This window comes from Gymnoscopelus braueri (assembly GCF_963280865.1).
Source record: "Gymnoscopelus braueri genome assembly, chromosome: 12".
Classification (NCBI taxonomy): Eukaryota; Metazoa; Chordata; class Actinopteri; order Myctophiformes; family Myctophidae; genus Gymnoscopelus; species Gymnoscopelus braueri.
The window spans coordinates 4413442-4426053 of NC_137614.1; the positions used below are offsets into that span (position 1 = coordinate 4413442).

General features: G+C 40.8%; 1 protein-coding gene across 1 annotated transcript in view; it reads right to left on the bottom strand.

Annotated features, from left to right (window-relative positions):
• Nucleotides 1-4177: 4177 nt before the first annotated feature.
• LOC308097509 (NACHT, LRR and PYD domains-containing protein 3) overlaps nucleotides 4178-12612 on the bottom strand; it is a 40246-nt gene continuing 31811 nt past the window's right edge. Inside the window, exons 12-14 of the mRNA XM_080445321.1 lie at nucleotides 8783-8956; nucleotides 5431-5598; nucleotides 4178-5152 (exon numbers count right to left, since the gene is read on the bottom strand). Of these exons, the coding sequence (XP_080301447.1) occupies nucleotides 5083-5152; nucleotides 5431-5598; nucleotides 8783-8956 (412 nt within the window). The 3' untranslated portion in view covers nucleotides 4178-5082. The remainder of the gene's footprint in view (nucleotides 5153-5430; nucleotides 5599-8782; nucleotides 8957-12612) is intronic.

Sequence of the window (12612 nt, forward strand, 5' to 3'; positions counted from 1 at the left end):
CTATTTTCAAATGATGTTTATAATTTTTAACTTGTGAAATGGGACATTCTGCACACTGAGTTACTTTTGATACTTTAAGTATATTTTGATGCCAATACTTTTGTACTTGTACTCAAGTAAAAAATTTTTACCGGACTTTTACTTGTAGCAGTATTTCTACACTGCAATATTGATACTTTTACTTGAGTAAAAAATGTGTAATTGTAGTGAAATTCTTTCCTTACCCGGGCCCGGGCTATGTGGAGAACACGAGAGGAAAAAAGGAAAGTGGGGCCGTACTTGTGACTGCAGCTTACAAAGTGGATTGTGTAGAACTCTAATTATGGCTTTCTGAAGAACAAAAACATACTGACAGAATGCTGAAGAGGAGAGGAAGGACCTTCTGACTCTGTACGGAGCTAAATGAGGGGTTTTGACAAACTAACAGGCAGTCTAGGACTCCTGTTAACTCTGTTAGATTACATTACAGTCATTTAGCAGACGCTTTTATCCAAAGCGACTTACAGTCAGTGCATTCAACATAGATAGGGAACGAAAGGAGCCAGTTGCACCACCTCACACTAAGTTCAAACTTAGCCTAGTTATAGCTTAAATGGCTTTTAAAAAAACGTTTAGACCGGGAAAGTATTGGTGTCATTTTTTAGCTTGAGCTTTGAGCTATGAGCTTGTAGATCTACTATTTTTTAGAAAAATCGTGAATATTTGTGCAAATCTTTAAATATATATTTGTATATTCTTTTACATTTGTAACATATTTTTGTTCCAGGGACCCCCAGAAGCAAAGATTTGAGTTCTATATATATTCAAAGATTTGCACACATTTTCACGATTTTTCAAAAATAGCAGATCTACAAGCTCATAAGGAGCAAGAAAAAGAAAAAGGCCCGTGTTCAAAATTTTACTTGAGTAAAAGTACAAAAGTATTGGCATCAAAATATACCTAGGTACCAGAAGTAGAAGTACTAAAATGGCAAAAATAGCAGATCTACAAGCTCACAACAAGTTGCATCACGGCGCGTTGTGAGCTTGTAGATCGGCTATTTTCAAATAGTCTAGGTATAAAATAGGGCTAAAGTGGTTAATGTATGTTTTATAATGTAATAATTTATATCTGCAAAGTAACTAGTAACTAAAGTTTTCAAATAATTGTAGTGGAGTAAAAGTACAATATTTGCCTCTTGAGATGTAGTATTGAAAATTGGAAATACTCCAGTAAAGTATATATATACCTCAAGTACAGTACTTGAGTAAATGTACTTAGTTACTTTACACCACTGCCGCCTTCTAGAAACCCGGGACTAGTGTTATGCACAGAGACTTTTTTTCTTGAGCCCCCCCTTGAGCCTTAACCTTTTGACCCCGGGGGGCCTTGTTCAGGATTCCATCTCTGACCTCAGTCAGCACCAAGAGAGTAGTTGATGAAGCGTATAACTAATGGTGCATTTACTGGAAGGTGGACAATGTGATGTGTGTTCACACTGGCCACAAGATGTATGGAAGATCAAGAAATGACTTAACCGCATATTCTGGGGGCAAACATTTGCAGAAAATAGCCGATCTACAAGCTCACAACAGGTTGCATTGTGACTGACCAGTTACTTTGTAGATTTTTGATTATTATAACACCCCTATATACAGTTAGGCCATTTGAAAATAGCCGATCTACAAGCTCACAATGTGTCGCATTGTGAGCTTGTAGATCTGCTATTTTCAAAAGATTTTCTACTTTCGGTACTTTAAGTACATTTTGATACCAATACTTTTGTACTTTTACGCAAGTACATTTTTAATTCAGGACTTTTACTTGTAACAGAGTATTTCTGCATTGCGGTATTGATACTTTTACTTACTTTTAAGTAAAAAATGTGAGTGCTTTTTCCATCACTGCCAAATACAGAGCTGACCCCAGTTTACCAAGTATAGAGGGTTTAAGTGGTTAAAATAACAATAACAACTAACATCTATTACAGAAATAGGAATCAGACGATGAACCAAATGCTTCAAAAAGCCAAGCTTTATTCCAACAGTTTGACGTTCAGAACGTCCATCAGAACCCATGTGTGCCCCCTCAATGGCCCGTTTAACCCAAGACCGGGAACGCATCTGTGTCATTTTAAGATTTCTTTGGCTATTCAAAAATAGCAGATCTACAAGCTCATAGAGCTTGTATATCTGCTATTTTTGACAATCTTAAAATGACACAGATGCATTCCCGGATTGAATGGGTTAAAATGAGCAGCCTGGACACAGGTGTGCTGTATTGTTTTCCATATAGGCTGTTTGGGGGGGAGGAGGAGCGCTTGTTGTCGTTACCTCAGACGCCGCAGGCGTTGAGGCTCCGCTAGCCCCGCCCTCAGGCGAGTGGCTGAGGCGAGCCAGCCGATTGGCCGAGCACACCCAACGAGCGGCAAGCGGTGGCGGAGGGAATCGTTCATCACGTGAGGCAAAACAACCGCTCCCCCGTCTCAGCCAATTGGCTCCATGCACAGCAGCCATTTTGGAAATAAATTGGGCCTCTTTCTTACTTCCTTCACAGGTGTTACCAATGACGCTAATGAAGGCTCTGTTCCATTCTGGTCAAACAGAGTCAGGGTGCTGATATTGTGCATGTTGGCTCACTGTAAACACTCTGCTACACTAGTGGGTCTTGAAGTGTGGTCCAGGGACCCTCATGGTTCCTTGAGGGGGTTCCAAATGGCCCCTTACAGGTGTGTAACTCTGAGAGTGCACAAATGGAACCATTTGGTTCCATTTGTGCACTCTCAGAGTTATGGGGGTCCTTGAAATTAAAAGGTTTGAGAACCACTGTGCTACACTAAATGGAACAGAGCCTTCATTAGTATCATTGGTAAAACCTGTGAAGGAAGTAAGGAAGAGGCCCAATTTCTTTCTAATATGGCTGCTGTGCATAGAGCCTATCACAGGCCGAGTCCTTCCCAACAACCATTTGGGGGAAAACAATATGGCCACCGGTGCACCTAAATGATGAAAAGGCCTGCACAGAGAAACTAATTATGGCTGGTGCTCCACATGTGTGCTAGTCTGCTAGAACAGTGCCTCTCAACCTTTTCTGTACCACTGTGCTAGAGGAGTATGCAAACATATAAGAAAGCCAGCAGAACCGGTGCACACACTGTATATAAAAATATAAAACCTCCACCATACTAGTAAAATGACAAAATAAAGAATAAACAAAACACAGGACATAAACCATGTCCTGATACACAAGCATTGACCTTAAACAAGATCCCAATAAAAGCGTTGGCAAACAATTATCCAAAGAAAGGGTTAAACGTTAAAGTCTATCGTCGCCGTCAGGCGGGAAACCTTGTTATTTTTCAGGAAACCTTGTTATTTTTCAGGAAACCGTGTTATTTTTCAGGAGATGGAAACGCATCTTAACCACTGGAACTTTCACTCTGAATCTTTCAAAAATTGCTAAAATAGCCAAACTACAAGCTCACAACGCGTTGCTTGTGAGCTTGTAGACTAACAAAGTAGGGCATTAATTTATAAACAAAATAAACATTTGAAACATGGAGATACAAGGTTTCTGTCTGACAGACTAAAGACTATGTAAAGACCATGTTTAGATTTTCTGAAAGGTTTCACGTCTAAGGAGAATGTTAGCCATGTTCCCCATGCATGGGATTTTTTTAAGTTTGGAAAAGTTTTGGCATTTCTTTGTAAATGTTTTAGCCTAGAACATGGCCAAAACGGAGAGTCCAGGGTTAATGTGATTAAAGTGCATGACTAAAGGCCTGCCGGGTCTAAAGACACTGATGCTGCTCACTAATTCTCGCCCTTAGAGCTCTCCTAGTGTTATCCACATATAATAAGCAAGCCCACAAGGGCAACAAACCCATTCAAACCAGGAACCCATCTCTGTCATTTTTTGTTGAAAACAGTTTTTGTTGAAAAAACTTATGCTGCTATATATCAGTGGTCAAGGACCACCGAAAATGATTATGTATTTGGCCGTGGACCCCCCCCCCCCCCCCTCGATCTCAAAATATTTTGTTCCAGGGACCCCCAAAAGTAAAATAAAATTCACTTAAAAATATATATATATTCAAAGATTTGCTCAAATTCTCACGATTTAAAAAAAATAGCAGATCTACAAGCTCATAGCGCTGCACTCGGTGCCGCGCTATGAGCTTGTAGATCTACTATAGCCAAATAAATCTTAAAATGACACACAGATGCGTTCCCGGTCTTAAAGGGTTAACATAATGGCATAGATACAACTAATGATACCCCACACTGTCATTTTATTGTGCCCGTCTGCAGGCGAGAAAAGAATGTGCCGTTTACCAGTGAAACCGTGTTAAATGAAATGTTGGGAGGTATTAGGTGGCATAATATCTGACCTGAACAATATGTTAGAGGTTTAAGGTTGTCTCATAGAAACTACCCTGGGGACACCGTCAACAACAACGTGAAAAAAAGTGGGTCAGACTAATAAATGGTGAATGCCAGTGCTTGACTCAATCTTTGAGCCCCCTAGTGGTAAGTAACCGGTAATGTCTCATTGTGACCAGTGTAGCCGTACTTCTCTAGTAGAGCCTTTATTTCCACCTGCACTTCAGAGTTATTTTACTATGCCAGACCGTCACCTTTTTTTGCCCTAATGTCTAATCATCTTGAATGATTACATAAAATTGTAATTACAAACATACATTTTAAACAAAACTGTCAATATTTTAAGCAATTTTTCATTACAGGCAAGAACTCTGGGTTCTTTGTTGGCCACTGGAAAAATGTCTAGCTCAATCAAAACAATACCGTGTATTGTAGGATATTATTTTACGATTTTTCAAAGGTTCCAGGGAAAGTGCATTTCTGACCCAAAAGCAAATCATCTCTTAGACTTAGGGGGCAAGTTTCAAATGAAAATCCTGCCACTAAACAAAAAACACACGCGCACGCAGACAGGAGCAATTATTACAACGTGCTGCGGGGCAGGGTAACGACCAATAGCAACGTGCTGCGGGGCAGGGTAACAACCAATAGCAACGTGCTGTAGGGCAGGGTAACAACCAATAGCAACCGTTTTCTCCAGGCAGATTCAGAACTTCTTCTTCAGTATCTGATTTTTTCACACTCGTCCAGCAACTCAAAAGCATCTTCGCTGAAGTCATTGTACCTCAGGCTGCAGAGAATGGAGACATGAAGGAGACATGTTAGACACAGGCTGCAGAGAATGAGACATGAAGGAAATAAAATGAATATCAAATATTTAAATACTAAATCGAGCAACTTAAAAACTGTCTGGGGGCCTGAGTAGACGATAAAATTACCACATTTTTTTTAAAGTGAAATATCCCTTTAAGTACAGTACCTGAGTGAATGTACACTATACTTAGTAACTTTCCTCCACCTCTCACGCCTCTATAGCTTCACCACTAATAAGGTGTTTTTTTTACTCACTTGAGCTCCAGCATGTTGTCGCTGTCCTGCATCACCTGGACCAGCGCTGGCACCGAGGCGTCGGTCAGCACGTTGTTCCTCATGTCGATGCTCTTCAGACGGCTGCTGGCCCTCACGGCGGCACACAGGTCCTCCACACAGCCGTCCGTCAGCTCGATCATCTCCACCCTATAACAGCACAGAGAGAGGAGAGACCCGTTGGGTTCCAGTGATTTCGTCTAAGTTGATTTAGTTTCAGTCGAAGAAAAAACATTTTTCGTCGACTGAAAGTTAATCAACTTTGACGACCCCGATTACCTATTTTCACTGACGAAAACGAAATGAAAAAGAATTAAAAACTAAGCTGCGATGACTAAAACTAAGACTAAATATATTCAAAAAAATAGACTGTAATGTTAGTGAGGGACTAGTGGAGAAGAGATCCAGTAGAACTAAAAGACAAGTCATTTTATGTTTGGTTGCTCTCTGGTGTTGTGCTCTGAAAATAGCCGATCTACAAGCTCACAATGCGTCGCAGCGCGACACGTTGTGAACTTTTTCCGCATGCAACCAAGTGTAAAATCAGCCATTACGACGCCATCAAGGCACCGCCAAAATACATTTTAGTCGACTAAATCAACTGTAGATTTAGTCGACTATAATCTTATGATATTTAGTCGACTAAAACTAGACAAAAACTAAAACATTTCAGATGACTAAAATATAAAACTAAATGGGACTTTATTCCAAAGACTGAAAATTTGCTGTAAAAATCAACACTGTTTTGGATTGAAAATGCTCTCTTCCATTTAGAAACACAATAACAAATGTGTTTCACTCGTCTTAAACAATGCACTGTTTGAACCGTTTCTCTCCGAAGAGACCTTGAACAATGAAAGAGCTCCTTTTCTATGAAAGAGCTCCTGTTTATCTCGGTCTTTTAATGAACTAAATGTCCTCACATTCAAGGTCGGGATGTGACCCGCACCAAAATGATTGCAGAAGCATTTCTATCTGCAGCACCTGGATTTGATTACACAGTCACACCAAGTTTGATCAGTATACAGTGAGATACCACACATCATCTTTTATAGCAATACTATAGAGTATAAAGTCTGTTCTTAGCCATTAAATAGGTTCTGGTGGAACGGCTTACAATTTACTATTTACTATTAAGGCATTTATCAGACGCTCTTAATCCAGAGAGATTTACAGTAAGCAAGGAAAACACAAGGTAATACATCTAATGCATAGGAATAGTAATCTGGGATCATAGGTAAACCAAGAACCTATCATCAGTCTAAACAGTAGAATATATATATAGCCGATCTACAAGCTCACAATGCATCGCATTGTGAGCTTGTAGATCTGCTATTTTCAAAGGATTGTTATACATTTTATACATTTGAAAACTTGGGAAATGGGACCTTCTGCATAATGACTACTTTCATTTTTGCTACTTTAAGTACATTTTGATACCAATACCTTTGTACTTTAACTCAAGTAAATTTAGAATTCCGGATTTTTACTTGTAACAGAGTATTTCTACATTTTGTTTGTTGTTTTTCTACAAAAAAAATGGAGCACTTTTTCCACCACTGACTATTAGCATAATGAAGACAGTGGCGCAGGACATTTTTCACTTTCCCCAAATTTAAGCTGTTTAATAGAGAGTTTGGAAAAGGCAATTCTCTTCAATGCTGCCTTCGAGTACGGCATGGATAGGGGGCATTTGCATTTCTTTCACCATAGTAAATGCTGCATTCATGGTCTGGAGAGAGAGGGCACTTTTTACAGATGGGTAAAAGGGCAGGGGCTTAAGCCTCCTTTTATGTCTATGTGTGCACACGTATTATGGCACTAGTATTGAACCATAATGTGTTGTCACAGCTGGGTAAATAGTGCTGGGACAGGTCAATGATGACACCATCATTATTATGAACATTCATGACGTTCGTTGAAGTGAAATCATGCAAGGTTTGATGTTGTGTTATCCAGTGTTCATATTGACAGCAAATTTTGATTTAATTTTAGGCTCTTTTGAATAAAATTTGAAATGTTTTACTTTTAGTTGACTTTTAGTTGACTAAATATAAGATTTGATCAAATTAGATTTAGGCAGGCCTTGATGGCGTTGTAACGCCTGATTATTAGCCGTGTGCCGAAAATATGTTTTCGGAACGCAGCCAAGCATAAAATGATGTCTTGTTCTCTAGTCCCTCCCTAACATGTTCGTCTAGTTTTTTATATTATTATTATTAGTAGTAGTAGTAGTAGTAGTAGTAGTAGTAGTAGTAGTAGTAGTAGTAGTAGTAGTAGTAGTAGTAGTAGTAGTAGTAGTAGTAGTAGTAGTAGTAGTATATTATATTTAGTCATAAATACGGTCAGGAACATTACCATTAGCTCTGGAGACTGGCAGGTTTAATGTCACTCCAGAGGAAGAGAAATACTGTTTGTTTTGTGAACTTGGTCAAATTGAAAATAAGGTTCACTTTTAGTTTTATTGCTCTAAATATGATGATATAAGAGAGGTTTTTGTTAGTAATAATGTCTTCTATTCGTGGCGATTTCCTTGAGTTAGTTAGATGATTATGAAAAACGTAGATATGTTTTGTTGTGGCAGAGCTTTTGTTGTGGCAGATCTTATTTGTCAAGGTTGGAGAGAAGACAGAACACTCTGTATAATTCTGAGATGTAAGTGAATGTATTATGTGAATATACTGTAAACACACTGTAAGCGTAAAATGGTGTCTTATAAACCCATGAGGGTTGGGCACTTTGTGTGCAGGACACGGAAATACAATGATCTATCTTATCTTTCATAGTTTTAGTCATCATAGCTTAGTTTTTATTTAGTTTTCATAAGTAAAAGGATGTAGTGGACGAACATTTTTCATCATAGTTTTAGTCTAGGAAATGAACACTGGGTGTTATGGTAACTAGTCCATACCCGGTGAAGTGCGCAGGCAAAAGTAGTTGCAAACGTAGAGTTATTGGGCGTCCCGTCGCGGCCCCCCGTCGCGGTTCACCGCACCCACCCCCCCCACGTCGCGGTCCACCCCCCCGTCCCCGTCCCCGTCCCCGTCTGTCCATCGCGGACCCCCCGGGTCCCGTCGTGAACACACACACACACTCTCTGTGTGTGCTTGTGGCAGACAGTGGGTCTATGGATTGGACAGAATTAACAGCTGACGTTTGGTGAAATCGAAAAACGGGCTTCGCAGTTCCGTGGGCATGGTAATGGTCAATGGCTGTGTGCAAATTCAGATCAATTGCTCAAGCCACTGAGGAGAACCGGGCAGACAGTTTTGGCCTCACCACCACCACCACAGAGGTTTGAAGAATTATAGGAGGATGATGCTTAGTGACTCACTCTAGGTTCTCCAGTAGACAGAGAGGGTTTGCTACAGCCTCCCACAGGTGTCTGGCTCCTTGGTCTCCGACGCTGTTCAGAGACACACACAGGGACTTCAGCCGGGACGTCCCGCTCCTCAGCAACGAGCCCAGTTTCTGGAACACCGACTCGGTCATCTCACACCGGGTCAGGCTGGAAGAAACAGTACATTTAACATGAATGGACGTTTCACTCACTGAACGTCACCCAATAGGGCATAGCAGTGGCGGCCATTTTTAGGTGCCAGACAGAAAATCCATAAATTCTTCCCATAGAGCTTTCCCAAAAAATTATTTAAGACCTAAAACCAGGCTCCTGGTGAATCATTTGATTCTGTGTCAAAACATTTTTGAAAACCGCAAAAGATGTTATTTATTATTTTTTATAATATAATTTAACTAGACTGATATTCAAATATCTTTTGACACAGAATATCATTTAGTTCTTAGTTCATGGCTGGAAATAATTTATATATAAATATTTTTGGAAATCTCTATGGGAAAAATAAGGCATGGGTTTTCTATCAGTGGCACCACTGCAATGCCCTATAATTGAAGGAGCAGAGTCAGTTGAAAGGTGCTGTAAGTGATATGTTATGGTTCAAACTAAAAGCATGTTGTTAAAAAGTTAAAGCTAATAATTTCTAATCATTCTGTTTAAAAAGAAAATACATTTTCAGGTGGGACACCAATTGCATCCAATCAGGGGAGAGAACCCATTTATAACCTTTAATTGTATAGTATTCCAATAAAAAAAAAATCTGCACATTGTAGTTTTGTCACTTCTTCCAATTTCACTTGTTCATCCTGTATCCTGTATGCGTTCTCTCTCCTAATTAGATGAAATTGGTATCCCGACCTGAAAATGTATTTTCTGCTTACTAAAGAGCTGGAGAGACAGGGAGACCCCTGTTACTCTATAGACCAATCCACAGACGCGCTGCCTGTAGGCAGCCATAGCTGCGGTGTCAACGCTGCGCACCGCGACACCGCAGCAATGGCCGCCTACAGGCAGCGCGCGTCTGTGGACTCGTCTATAGCAGGGGTCTTCAACAGGGGGTCCGGGATCCCTAGGGGGTCCTCAGAGATACTACAGGGGGTCCGCCAAATCTTTGTATATGGGAACATTAGCCCGAATATAGCAGATCTACAAGCTTACAGCGCCTCGCAGCGCGAGGCGCTGTGAGCTTGTAGATCGGCTATTTTCTGACAGTTGGCGTAGAGGGAAAAAGAGCTGTCCAAGTACAGAGCCAATGGTCAAGTTGAGTAAATATTGAGGGTTTAAAACGTTAACTGTCTGAAAATACACGAAATCCAACTATCTGTGAAATCTATGAAAAAGTTTAATCAACATGAATGAACATGGCGGCGCGACCGATGCTTGCTGCGGCCACTCCTCACAGAGACAGACAAACAGTGCGAAATAGGGCATTAGATAGCGTGACAAGGGAAGTTTACGAACAGGCCAAGTTTAGCTATAGCCGGCAGCTTTTATTAGAAATAAGGAATCAGTGTGGTAACCACCAACCGATAGTTCTAAAGGAGCAGCTAAGCACGCTAGGGCTGCTGTGCAATGCGTGCCGCGCCGGGACCACGGCCCCGTCTGCGGGCACTGTGAGGCGGACCCGCAGGGGTTGGGTGAGAGCAAGGAAGAGGGGGAAGCGCGGAGGAGCTAATGCGAGGCTAAGAGCTAACCCTACCAAGCCGTCTATCCCGACTGTTGTATTAGCGAACGTTCGCGCTTTAAGAGGCAAAATGGACGACATCAGTCTGTGGAGAACGTCTCAGCGGGGAATGAGAGACTGCTGCGTCTTCATTTTCACGGAGACGTTTCTGAAGGACAATATCACAGACGCCGCTGTTGAGCTTACAGGGCTGACACTCCACAGAGCGGACAAATCAGCCGCATCTACGGAGAAGCGTCTGGCTGCAGACTTGTTTCACGAGACGAGCTCAACACGGCCGAGGTGGTGACGTCACGTTCCAGCAGAAGAGGTCCTGCATAATTGTGTTTTAACCACTGGGGGCAGTAACGTGTTGAATTCTTCTGCTTCTCCAAACAAAGAAGAAGGAGACTTGGACTGCAACTCTTAGCTCAGCTCGCCGAAATAAGGTAAAACAATGAGAAAATATTACTATTCCAAGTCTTAACTTATAAAGTTAAACTGCCTGTAACCTAGCGTCATTAACATGAGTTTGTTTTTCTTTTTTGCTGTTCGGGTTGGACTTCTTTTCCGCGCCAAGTAGCCTAGCCTCTTAGCTTAGCCTCTTAGCTTAGCTCACTGGAGTAATGTAATCGATCGAGACGGTATTAATATTACAAGTCTAACTTAACTGGCGTTAGGAGTTAAATGAGTTTGTTTTTTCCTTATTTTTTGCTGTTTGTGTAACATGTACTTGTTTGACCTTTTGGTAAAATTCACGTAAGTATGTTATTAGCTAACGTGTAGCTAGCATTAGCTAACTGGCTCACTCGGTATTTACACCGTGTTCTTGTTAGCTTTTAGATGCTTATCTTCTAACACGCTTGTCTCCTAGGACAGTGTAGCAGTGGCGTAACGCAGAATCGCGGGGCCTCCCCGCGGGAGTTTCACGTACATGCACGCGCTCGCAGCGCGCGTCCATGTGCGTGCACAACCTGAAAAATTTCGGGTCTAAAAAATTCGGGTCTAATTCGGGTCTAATTCGGTTTTATTTTACCAATATAAATCAACTTTTTTCTTTTTTTTTGCTGTAAAAATATTTGTATCAGCGCAGGCGGGCCCCCCCCTGCTGGTGGCCCCCCCGCACCGCATCACTTGCTACCCCTCCGTTACGCCACTGCAGTGTAGTTAAAGCTGAGGTACAAATAAATGACTTTGAGTGGCTATTTCTAGTAGTTCATGAACCATCGTGGGATTGGGAAAATGACAACAGAAGAACGTATCTAGCTACAGTCAGAAGCCTCAAGAATGGAACTCTTTCTGTAGAATAACTACGATCAAAAGTACTTGACAGGACGTCGGAAAATGGAGTTAAAGTTGGTACTTAATATAAGAAAAAAAAGGTGGAATAAACATGGTACAAAACGTTCTTTTTGCTTGTTAGCGTAGCTTTCATTCATTCGCTCCAAAAGCTAGCTCAACATCACTGAATCACAACAACTTTCCCGGTCTTTTCCAACATACGGTTTAGACGCAATGCATTGTGGAACATGGAATTTCTTATTTAACCCTCACAATTCAGTGTCAAACAATGTTTACCAAATAAATCAATATCGATAGACTATTAAATGAAAGAAATCCTTTTAACTCTGCTTTTAACTGTAAATAATACTGTATGAATTTAGCAGCTTTTAGTCAATCATGCAAATGAATTATCATCACAAATTAACTATGTAACCCATTAAGTTACAACACTTTCCACTAATGTGAGACCAGAGATCGAATACCCAAAAATGATCCAACTTTCTAACAACCCCTTTGTAAAGTTCCTCAAATGAGGCAAAAGAGGAGAACCGGCACTCACAAATAGGATTATTATTATTTTATATAATGTTGGATGTTTCGGCCTGACGCCTTCTTCAGCAGAATATACAACGAATGGCATACAGGGAATGAGTAAGAAATTATGTGTTAAAGGAGTATTTCACTTTAAAACACTTCTGGGGTCATTTTAATGTCTACTCTGGCTTTGGTGTGCACCCCAGTCTGTTAAGTAGAATATTTTGAATATTTAAATATTGATTTTATCAGACACGCCTCCCTTACTAATTAACCGTTACTTATTCATCTACCACAATGAAATTAATTCCAAACACACATCCCTGCT